Source organism: Salvelinus fontinalis, chromosome 23 (genome assembly GCF_029448725.1).
Source record: "Salvelinus fontinalis isolate EN_2023a chromosome 23, ASM2944872v1, whole genome shotgun sequence".
NCBI lineage: Eukaryota > Metazoa > Chordata > Actinopteri > Salmoniformes > Salmonidae > Salvelinus > Salvelinus fontinalis.
In genome coordinates this window covers 49,929,148-49,940,528 of record NC_074687.1, presented here as the reverse complement: position 1 = coordinate 49,940,528, position 11,381 = coordinate 49,929,148, and the positions used below count along the sequence as shown (strand labels likewise).

Genomic DNA, 11,381 nt, shown 5'->3' with positions numbered 1-11,381 from the left:
ACCTTTCTTGTTTACCTTTTGTATTGACGACGTTATTGTCCGGTTGAAATGTTATCTATTATTTAAGCTAAAAACAATCTGAGGATTGATTAAAAAACATCGTTTGACATGTTTCTACAAACTTTACTGATACTTTTCGGATTTTTTGTCTGGCTGTTGTGATTGCCTTTGACCCTGTGGATTACTGAACAAAACGCGTGAACAAAACTGAGGTTTTTGGATATAAAGAGAGACTTTATCAAACAAAACTAACATTTATTGAGTAAATGGGAGTCTTGTAAATGCAACGATATGAAGATCATCAATGGTAAGTGATTAATTTTATTGCTATTTCTGACTTGTGTAACTCCTCTACTTGGCTGGTAGCTGTTTGTAATGATTTGTCTGCTGGGCGCTGTTCTCAGATAATCGCATGGTATGCTTTCGCTGTAAAGCCTTTTTGAAATCTAACACCGTGGTTGGATTAAAAATAAGTTAATCTTTAAACCGATGTATAACACTTGTATGTTTTATGAATTTTTATAACGAGTATGTCTGTTTTTGAATTTGGCACCCTGCAATTTCACTGGATGTTGGCCATGTGGGACGGTAGCGTCCCACATGGCCAAGCGAATCATGCGAATCATGCAAAAAACATTTACAGTTGACAGGAATGTTAGTTAATGTGGAGACAAATGATTATGCATTTTTTTATTATAAAGTTCATTTACGAAAATTGTGATTTAGCCAGCTAGCTGACTAGCTAACATTAGCCAGCTAGCTGACTAGATAACATTAGCCAGCTAGCTGACAAGCTAACATTAGCCAGCTAGCTGACAAGCTAACATTAGCCAGCTAGCTGACTAGCTAACAATAGCCAGCTAGCTGGCTTCTTTATGGGTTGTGACATGAGTATGAAATTGTAATTCTGGTTGTTTTAGGGACTCCTGAAACAACCAGCAAACCAGGTGGTCGTTTTGTGAAACAGTGGATGTATAGAATCTAGCTAGCTGAAGAATTTACTGCAAATTGAATGTACAAATTTGTAAGCTTGCCTTGCTGATATTTGCAATGCAGATAGATGAAATAACGTAGCTAGCTATGTTCTTGCTTATTGTGCAATGGATGATTAAAATACCTGTATGCCTACGGATGTGTAGCTAGCTACCTAGCCGATCTGTGTATGGACCCAAACGTTTGGTGTACATATTAGTTCAGGACCTAGCTATGAACCTCAGCTGTCATAGCCAGTTGTATCAACTTCAAAACAGCCTGAATGACATTAATGAAGCCTATGGACTGAGTAGAATATAATATCATGTTGTACCAAGGATGTAAGTCGTATATACATGTATTTATTACCATGCATGAGATCCCTACATTGTAGCCTGTACATTTCATATATTCACTGATCATGTACTCTACCTTGGCAAATAAAGGTGCTGTTCAGATATGAATGTCTTTGAGATTATTTTTCAGTCATATCCAATACCAGGAGTATCAAATTCCAGTCTTTGAATGACACTGTGTCTGCAGGTATGTATTACAATTATACACTTTAACAGTGTTTACCAATCTTGGTCCTGGGACATCAATGGTTACACATTGTAACTAATAGACTATAAACAGGATTTAACTAGTTAATTCATATATACAGAAATGTAATGTTAAAAACAGAACACTACACTTCCTATGCATCAGGGAAATACTCTAACACTGGTTCATCTCAATATCTAATGCCCTTTATCTGCATTGATCTGGTAAACACAGGATAGGTGGAGAATTTCATCACATTACACTTCATTTCAACCAGTAGAGAATGTGAAACGCTTTATTGAAAAGCTCATTATCAATCACGTTCTTCTCAAACAACCCCACAAACAGAATGGCAAAATTAGATGCTATTTTTAAACTACAACGACCATAATGCACTGCGTGTCTACTTGTCTTGTCTGTTTATTTTACACTTGCTATGTAAAAGAGACAGGAGAATACACAAGAATCACTCCTCTGAAGACCCAGTGAGGGTGGAGCTCAGTCAGAGAGCTGTTGAGGAAGGAAGGCTGAGCCAGAGAGGTGAGAGGTCACACATGGTTTAGATGGTAAATATTTATGTCCCCTGTTCATATTTATGTCCCCTGTTCATCACGTCAGCAAAGGGGAATGTGTTCCATCATCAATGTTTATTTACATTAGTGCAAATTGTCCACTGATATTGGTGTAATTTCTCACCCCTTTTGGCTGTATGAAAGTTAATTTCCCCTCAGGCACACACAATTGTTATTTGATATTATGAAGGTAATTTGTGTCAAATGTATTTTTCCCCACTCATTCACCCCATACTCAAATTCCAAACACAATGCCCATCATGGCAGATCTAAACCTAATGCAGCACATTCTGACTTCTGTGCATCCAGACCTAATGCAACTTACGTGCTAACGAGCTATACGTGCTAACGAGCTATACGTGCTAACGAGCTATACGTGCTAACGAGCTATACGTGCTAACGAGCTATACGTGCTAACGAGCTATACGTGCTAACGAGCTATACGAGCTATACGTGCTAACGAGCTATACGTGCTAACGAGCTATACGTGCTAAAGTCCAACCTCAAAACATAAATCGAAAAACCTAAGACTGTAACACCTTAAGACAACAAATATATCCTAAATTCTTGTTGGACAAGTTTGCTCACCACCAACAGAAAACAACTTACATTTTACATTATAAATCAACTACAATGCTTCACCTTCACCAATATAAACATGGTGTCTACTGGCTGTCAACAACTAAAAACAAGAAAAAACACGTATTTCTAAATAATACATTTTGGGGGAAAAACTCCACTAGCTTCTACAACTGTCGTCTTCCTAAAACTCACTAGCTTCTAGAACTTTCTTCTTCCTAAAACTCCACTAGCTTCTAGAATTGTCTTCCTAAAACTCACTAGCTTCTAGAACTCTCGTCCCCTTGGAACGAGCCCAAACAAAACTCATCTCCAATAGGAAAAACGTCCAGTCAAAATAAATTGTGATCCATGGCAATTTACTGGCTAAACGCAAAACACAAATATTTTTAACAGCCCACCCTTGAGACAATCAGCAACCAAGTGGTCCTTACCACAGACATGTCTGATTTCAAGAGAAAACTCCTGCAATATCCATAGTAACTTTCCACCTCACTGCGGAGCTTCCCTCTCTTTTCAGGGTTCACTCAATAGGCATGTTGTTGGATCGGGGCCCAGTCCCCAATGCCACGCTCTAGTACATTTGGTTTGGCACATCTGAGAATGAACCCTGATATTATAAAAGCAGGATAACAATGTCAATATAACTGTACAAAAAAAATTGTCAGTTGGTTGAATAAATAATTATGATTACTAAATGTTACATGAATTGTAAATATTAAATATTTGATTGCATAGTCCTATTTTCAACATCTTTTCAATTACATTTTGCTAGGTGGGATAGCCCCAATGTCAAAACACAGTTTTAATGTGCCCAAATCAATAAACAATATGAAGAAACAGTTTGGGATAAATTGAAAACCTAAACATAACATGTGCTATTTACATCTGCCACAATAATCATATATATATATATATATTTTTAAACAAGCAGCTTATAAACTGCACAAGCACCAAAAACGTTGTTGTTTTGACAAGTAGCAATAAATCACTGATATCGATTAGGGGGAAATCAGGTTGTACATGATGTTGAAACGAACACAACTAAAAAAACAAATGGAAATGGGAGATATCTTTCACCTCACTGGTTAGAGGACAACCTGCAGAAGACAGTCAGCTACAATTTGGAGTGATGCATTTAAATGTAGGGGTTGCTAAACAAAGGAATGCAACACTTATTTGTCTTCACTCATCGATATCATGATAAAATGATTTGTGTGACAGCAGGGAGATGAGGTTGCACGTCCTGTAAAAACGAACAGCTCAAAAACCACACGGAATCTGGGAACAATGTGTACATCACCGGTTAGAGGACAATTTGTAGAAAACAGCTAGCTACATTTTGAAGTGTTGCATTTTGATTCAAGTGGGTCACCAACGTGATAAGTGTAACAACTCTTTTTTTGTTAGTACATTTTTGTTAAATCACATAAATAGTACTCTTCCATTTCAGAGCCTGGATTTTCTCCGAGGCTAATATCCATATCATGCTGAATTCAATTGATAAGGGGGCAAATGTTTAGGCTTCTACATTGTGACATTATTAAAATACTCCTGCTACAATGTTAAAACATTCTACAATGTGACGTTAATTCATTGATATCATGAAACAACTCCTTCATGTATGTATTTTCTGATGTTTGATCAGAGATCTTTTATCAGATTATCTCTGGTCACAGCTATGAGATTTCTCTCCTGTGTGTGTTCTCTGGTGTCGAGTCAGCTGCCCAGATCGACCAAAACTCTTCCCACATCGATCACAGCTAAATGGTTTCTCTCCTGTGTGTGTTCTCTGGTGCACTGTCAGATCGCTAGATTGACCAAAACTCTTCCCACATTGATCACAGCTATAGGGTTTCTCTCCTGTGTGTGTTCTCTGGTGTAGAGTCAGATTGCTAGATGCAGTAAAACTCTTCCCACATTGTTCACAGCTATAGGGTTTCTCTCCTGTGTGTGTTCTCTGGTGCACTGTCAGATCGCTAGATTGACCAAAACTCTTCCCACATTGACCACAGCTATAAGGTTTCTCTCCTGTGTGTGTTCTCTGGTGTAGGGTCAGATTGCTAGAATCAGTAAATCTCTTCCCACATTGATCACAGCTATAAGGTTTCTCTCCTGTGTGTATTCTCTGGTGCACTGTCAGATAGCTAGATTGACCAAAACTCTTCCCACATTGACCACAGCTATAAGGTTTCTCTCCTGTGTGTGTTCTCTGGTGTACAATCAGATAGCTAGATGTAGTGAAACTCTTTCCACATTGATCACAGCTATAAGGTTTTTCTCCTGTGTGTGTTCTCTGGTGTGATATCAGGCTGGTTGACCGAGTAAAACTCATCCCGCATTGAGTACAGCTAAAAGATTTCTCTCCTGTGTGGATTGTCTGATGAATTTGAATGCCTGATGAGGTGAATCTCTTCCCATAGTCAGAGCAGTGGTGAGTACTCTTCCCTGTGGATCTCTGCAGGTGTTTCTTGAGGTGTTCTGATCTGGAGTGACTCTTCTCTGCCTCGTCAGCATCATGAGGTTGTTGAGGCTCCCCAGAGGATCCACAATGGTCACGTCTCTCTCCTGTGTGAACAACAAGTCCGACAGATGGTTAAAGGCCCACAACAGCGGAAATCCACTGTAAAAGGTGATGCCAACAGCATAGCCATGATGTTGTACAACAATTGACGTCTGTAATGAATGTAAAAATGATTTGTCTTAAAATGAGCAAGAATAGTCATATTTTAGGAGTAACATCGATGATTGTAAGCTAGAAATAAGTTATTCATGTTGTTGAAACTAAGCAGTGTGCAAGACGACTTTTGGTCTCCAATATAGGTCCCTTCTTGTGTTTAATAAAATGGCGGCACGAGGGCGATGCTCATGCAATTTGGTTGTAGAAACTCCTCCCTGCTAATGAGGAAAGCGATAGTTATGGATGTAGTATATCTGCCTGGAGCAAAAATGGTGAGCAAAGATTTTAGTTTTTCACAATGTATTCTGAATGTGAATGAGGGAAAACTCATGGGAGTAACCTCCATTTCCAGGTTGCTTATGAGTGTATTTCACATTACTCTGGATTATAATTGTAAGGCTCGTTTGAATGTCCTGCTTAATATATTGTTGTGTCATCCTCGCAAATCAACTGCTTTAAACATTAAAAAAATGTAAAACAGTAAAATGCTCTTTGGCTAGCTTTTCCATCAGCCTGACAATGAGGGTTTGTAAACTAAGTGTTTTCCAAATTGGCCAATAACTTCACCTAACAATAACATAGACCTACTGTAGCACCCATAACTTCACCTAACAACAAATATACCTATGGCGTGATGTTTCATTTGACTGGCATTCAGAAAATTATTTCCTGGATCAGCTGATGATAGTTGAACATGTGACTAACTAAACAGCTACAGTATTAAGAATTATGTGTAATTATTTAAGAACTGCGTTCATTTTTTTATTCATTTTATTTTACCTTTGTTTAACCAGGTAGGCAAGTTGAGAACAAGTTCTCATTTACAACTGCGACCTGGCCAAGATAAAGCAAAGCAGCTCGACACATACAACAACACATGGAGTAAAACAAACATACAGTCAATAATACAGTACAAAAACAAGTCTAAATACAATGTGAGCAAATGAGGTGAGATAAGGGAGGTAAAGGCAATAAAAAGGCGACGGTGGCGAAGTAAATAGAATATAGCAATTAAAAACACTGGAATTGTAGATTTGCAGTAGGTGAATGTGCAAAGTAGAAATACTGGGTTAAATAAATAAATAAATGACAGTATTAATTTGGGTGTTGTCAATCAACTTAAGATGACTCAGTTAAAACCATTGGATTTAGCAAACTGAAATTATTTAGGATTTCTGTTCCCACAAAAACTGTTTTCCCAGCGTAACATAAGCCACTAAATGTTACGTAGTGCGGGTGCATTTCAGAGATCTGAATACAAAAAACGGTTAGACAGCAAGATCCAGTATTTAAGTTGAAGTTCATCATATGACAAGTGTAACGTTATGACTATAACTACTGTTCCCTGAAGGAGGGAAACTAGGTACAACATACTATTAAATCCACGCCTCGCTGGAAGCCCCACCTTCCACAGGTGGATGAGCATGTGGCTTGGACTTATTCCTTAAATTTAATACCGCTCTTCACCAACCCAGGAAGGGGTGGGGCCAAACAGATGTTGTACCTCGTTTCTTTCCTTCGGGGAACAGTAATTATAGTCATAAAGTTACACTCCCTTTCAGTCGTTCAACTTCGGTACAACATACTATGAGTAAATTGAATCATTCCCCATGCCGACCCAAACGGATACTAAATGAAACCAGCCCCTGGCAGACCACCCAGACCGTGCAAGATGGCGCTGACAGAGATGGCTTCAGGTCCTTAGAAAACTATGCAGTTATTTGTTGTTTTATGTATTATGATTATTATTATCACAGGAGAGGCAGACTGAGCAGCCTACTGGTTAGACTTAGAACGCGAGCACACCATCCACCGCTTCCGAGCATATTACTCGCCAATGTCCAATCTCTAGACAACAAGGTGGACGAAATTAGGGCACGAGTTGCCTTCCAGAGAGACATCAGAGATTGTAACATTCCCTGTTTCACGGAAATATGGCTCATTTGGTATACGTTGTCAGAGTTGGTACAGCCACCCGGTTTCTTCATGCATTGCGCCGACAGAAACAAACAGTTCTCTGGCAAGAAGAAGGGAGGGGGTTATGCCTTATGATTAACGACTCGTGGTGTTATCATTACAACATACAGGAACTCAAGTCCTTTTGTTCACCGGACCTTGAATTCCTTACAATCAAATGCCGACCGCATTATCTACCAAGAGAATTCTCTTCAATTATAGTATGTCCCCCCCAAGCAGATACATCGACGGCCCTGAAAGAACTTCTCTGGACTATGTAAACTGGAAACCATACATCCCGAGGCTGCATTTATTGTAGCTGGGGATTTTAACAAAGCTAACCTGAGAACAAGCCTTTCTAAATCCCATCATCATATCAACTGCACGACTCGAGCTGATAGCATTCTGGATCACTGCTACTCTACGTTCCGCGATGCATAGAAAGCCCTCCCCCAACCTGCCTTTGGCAAATCTGACCATGACTCCCTTTTGTTTCTCCCAGTCTATAGACAGAAACTAAAACAGGAAACGGACGTACTCAGGTCTATTCAACGCTGGTCTGACCAATCAGATTCCACGCATCAAGATTGTTTCGATCACGTGTACTGGGATATGTTCCGGATAGCCTCAGACAACAACATTGATCTAAACGCTGACTCGGTGAGCGAGTTTATTAGCAATCAGAGATGTCGTACCCACGGTGACTATTAAAACATTTCCTAACCAGAAAACGTGGATTGATGGCAGCATTCGAGCAAAACTGAGAGCACAAACCACCGCTTTTAACCATGGCAAGGAGACCGGAAACATAACCGAATACAAACACTGCAGCTGTTCCCTCCGCAAGGAAATCAAACAAGCAAAGAGTCAGTATAGGGACAAAGTAGAGTCGCAATTCAACGGCTCAAACACGAGACGTATGTGGCAGGGTCTACAGTCAATCACGGATTACAAAAAGAAAACCAGCCCCGTCGCAGACACCGACGTCTTGCTACCAGACAAATTAAACAACTTCTTTGCTCGCTTTGAGGACAATACAGTGCCACCGACACGGCCCGCTACCTACCATAGACTGTGGGCTCTCCTTTCGGGCTGACCCAGTTGATAGTTGATACAAATGTTTCAAGTTCGTTGTAGACAGGCCATGTGCAGCCAATGTGATTTCTAGGATATTTATTTTTATCAGGATATTTTCTACCTGCTGGCTGCAATGTTTTTATTTGTTGCCTTTATGTAGGATATTTTTTACATAGTTGGCAATAGCAATAAAAGTTACTTTTAGATTTGTATAATTTTTTTATGCAGATTTAGAATGTAGATTCATCACAGACAATGATTTTGAGATACTATTATAAATTGAATTAAACTGTTACACGAAAATGTGCATATGAAAATCATAACTGGCACGCAGATTGGTAGAAATTGTCAGGTAAATTGGCACTCCAAATCGAAAAGGTTGCCGACTGCTGGTGTAGTCTATTACTGAAATCTTCAGTGGCAGATCAGACAAGTTCAGTAAATATAGTTGATTTTATAAAAACACATGGGGCGATTGGTAGAAAGAACAGATGACTCTTGGTTGACCAAGATGTTATTTTAGTTGGGGACAGCACTAGAACATGATTTTGGGGCTCTCGAGTGGCGCAGCGGACACTACATCTCAGTGCTTGAGGTGTCACTACAGACACCCTGGTTCAAATCCAGGCTGTATCACAACCGGCCGTGATTGGGAGTCCCATAAGGCGGCGCACAATTGGCCCATCGTCGTCCGGGGTAGGCAGTCATTGTAAATAAGAATTTGTTCTTAACTGACTTGCCTAGCTAAATAAAGGTTACATTTAAATAAATAAAAAAATTGTGTTTTATGACAAACCATTTTTTACAAATCCGTCAAGTCACCAACTTTGAGAAGGGTTTAAAACAAAGGTTTCAAACCAATTCATAAATGTAATTGAATCTAGGTATGTTTAGCCTTTAATGTAACGGCATGAGAAAAAATTGGCTGAATATTATACAATGACTTATCAACAGCTGTAACAATTTGACCCCCACAGGAAATCTTCACTGGTAATTCTAGAATATACTATATAGCCTCAAAATCTGTTTAAAACGATAATTTTGACCTCATGGATGGCCAGTCTTTGTATTCATAGTGTAGTGAATGCAGGGGGTAGCCCTGAGCTGAACTCAAACCTGAGTCCAGCGACTGTCAAGCCAACACCTTATAACTGTTACGCCAAGATGTCTTAACTTCTTGACGAGGTTGCTAGGTTTTGGGTTAAGGTTACTACAATTGCTTTCTCTAGGAATTTGAGTGGTTACATTTCTCCAGCCCCCATCTGTTTACCAAACTAAATCTCTGTGCAGCCATTTTGTTGCTGTTTAAAAACTAGGTTGCCCCTTTAAAAACCCACACATCAATCAACCAACCAATCTGCAGTTAAAACATTTTCTTGGTAATAAGATGATGATGGGGTTGGAGAAATGTAACTATTTTCAAATTCATAGACAGACCTATGGATGCAAGGACTGACCATCCATGATATCAACATTATAGTTTTAACCACGTTGATGCTATACAGTGTTGATTTACATTGTTTTTAAACATTGGGAGTAATAAAAGCTTATTTAGGTTTCTGATGGGGTACAGCAGTTGAACTAAGCTCATGAGGCATGTGTTATATTCTTCAAGAATCAATGGCTATAAATAAATAATTTAAAGTCCAAATATAGATGTAGCAATTGCAGACTTCCCCTTTAACACCAAACATCAGTTCAACAACTGCATAGTTTGTGCCTTTGTTTTTAAGACAGTACTTACTAGTGTTAATCAGGGAACGGTTTCTCAAAACCATCTTACCGCTAAGTTTATCGTTGGATGCCTTAAGATGCGTTTGAGAAACCGGGCCCAGAATTCCAGTTTCCTCCTTTTTGGATGTGACAGTCTCCCCCTCCTCCTCTTTCACTCTGAACGCATCTTCCTCTTCTTTCACTGAAACGTCTTTCTCTTCTTCTTTCATTGTAACAGCCTCACCCTCTACTTGTTTTACTGAGACATCCTCTTCCTCCTCCTCTTCTTTCACAACAACGTTGAGCCAAAGACCCTCTTTCTCCGTCCAGCAGACCTCTTCTTTAATAGGAGAGTGGCTTAGTGAGCTCATGGTCGGAGATGTTAGCTAGCTAGGCTAATGCTAACTTAACCAGCCCGCTAGCTGACTAACAACAACAACACCGTAAATATGAAATGAAAACGGATAACTAACTAGACGACAGAAGTGGGATTAATACACAGTTGCTAATATACACGAAAGCGTCTAAAGACATTTATTGGTTCGGCTATTTTGGCTAGCAAGCTACCGAGGTGGCTGACTGTTGCTGCTGTTGAAAGAAGCGTTCCGTCCACTAAATTATACGTCACACTAACAGCATTGCCTTAAAGCCCCACACCAGACCTCGTCTGTTCATTTATACAGCTACATTATGTATTGTTACACCATGTAGGAGCAGTATAGACCTAGTCTGTATTGTTACACCATGTAGGAGCAGTATAGACCTAGTCTGTTCATTATATACATCTACATGATGTATTCTTACACCATGTAGGAGCAGTATAGACCTTGTCTGTTCATTATATACATCTACATGTATTGTGACGTCGCTGCTTATTTATCATTATCTGAAAATTTGACTGAATTAATCAGAAACTTCCTTAAATGCAGATGTCAAGTTGATGTAAAGTTTGATTCTCACTGATTAAGATCTGCACTAATCAACACATGCATCTATCTGATAGTCTCAATGTAATATTATTATTTAATAATAAAACATTTAAAACGATTTGTTTGGAAAAACATAACTTTGTCCTCAACTGCGTCGGCACGCGTGTCTGCAGTTGGCGATGTGCGGTCTTTCAGGCGACGCTGCTAGTGTGACGTATAATCTAGTGGACGAAACACTTCAACAATAACAGCGAGTCATCCACCTCGGTAGCCAACATAGCTGAAATATTCAAGCTGTTTAGACTGTTTCGGTGTATATAAGCCACTTTGTTTTAAACACACTTCTGTTGGCGTATGCCG

The 11,381-nt window shown here is 39.3% G+C and overlaps 1 protein-coding gene across 2 annotated transcripts; it reads right to left on the bottom strand.

Moving 5' to 3' along the window:
• Positions 1–1,314: 1,314 nt before the first annotated feature.
• Positions 1,315–11,254, bottom strand: LOC129821441 (zinc finger protein 664-like). Of its 2 annotated transcripts, none has more exons than XM_055879118.1 (2): positions 10,124–11,254; positions 1,315–5,234 (listed from the first exon to the last, which is right to left on the bottom strand). In XM_055879118.1, exons 1-2 carry the CDS (start codon positions 10,461–10,463, stop codon positions 4,330–4,332), a joined length of 1,245 nt encoding a protein of 414 aa, XP_055735093.1. In that variant the 5' UTR covers positions 10,464–11,254; the 3' UTR covers positions 1,315–4,329. The 2 variants fall into 2 exon arrangements, with proteins under 2 accessions (XP_055735093.1, XP_055735094.1); XM_055879119.1 differs by having other exon boundaries at positions 10,163–11,254.
• Positions 11,255–11,381: the final 127 nt, after the last annotated feature.

Excerpts from the sequence above, each read along its gene's own strand:
- LOC129821441 (XM_055879118.1), bottom strand. The coding sequence starts at position 10,463 with ATGAGCTCACTAAGCCACTCTCCTATTAAAGAAGAGGTCTGCTGGACG. Across the intron at positions 5,235-10,123 it reads CCGTTCCCTGATTAACACTA|GAGAGAGACGTGACCATTGT; the intron begins GTAAGTACTGTC and ends TTGTTCACACAG.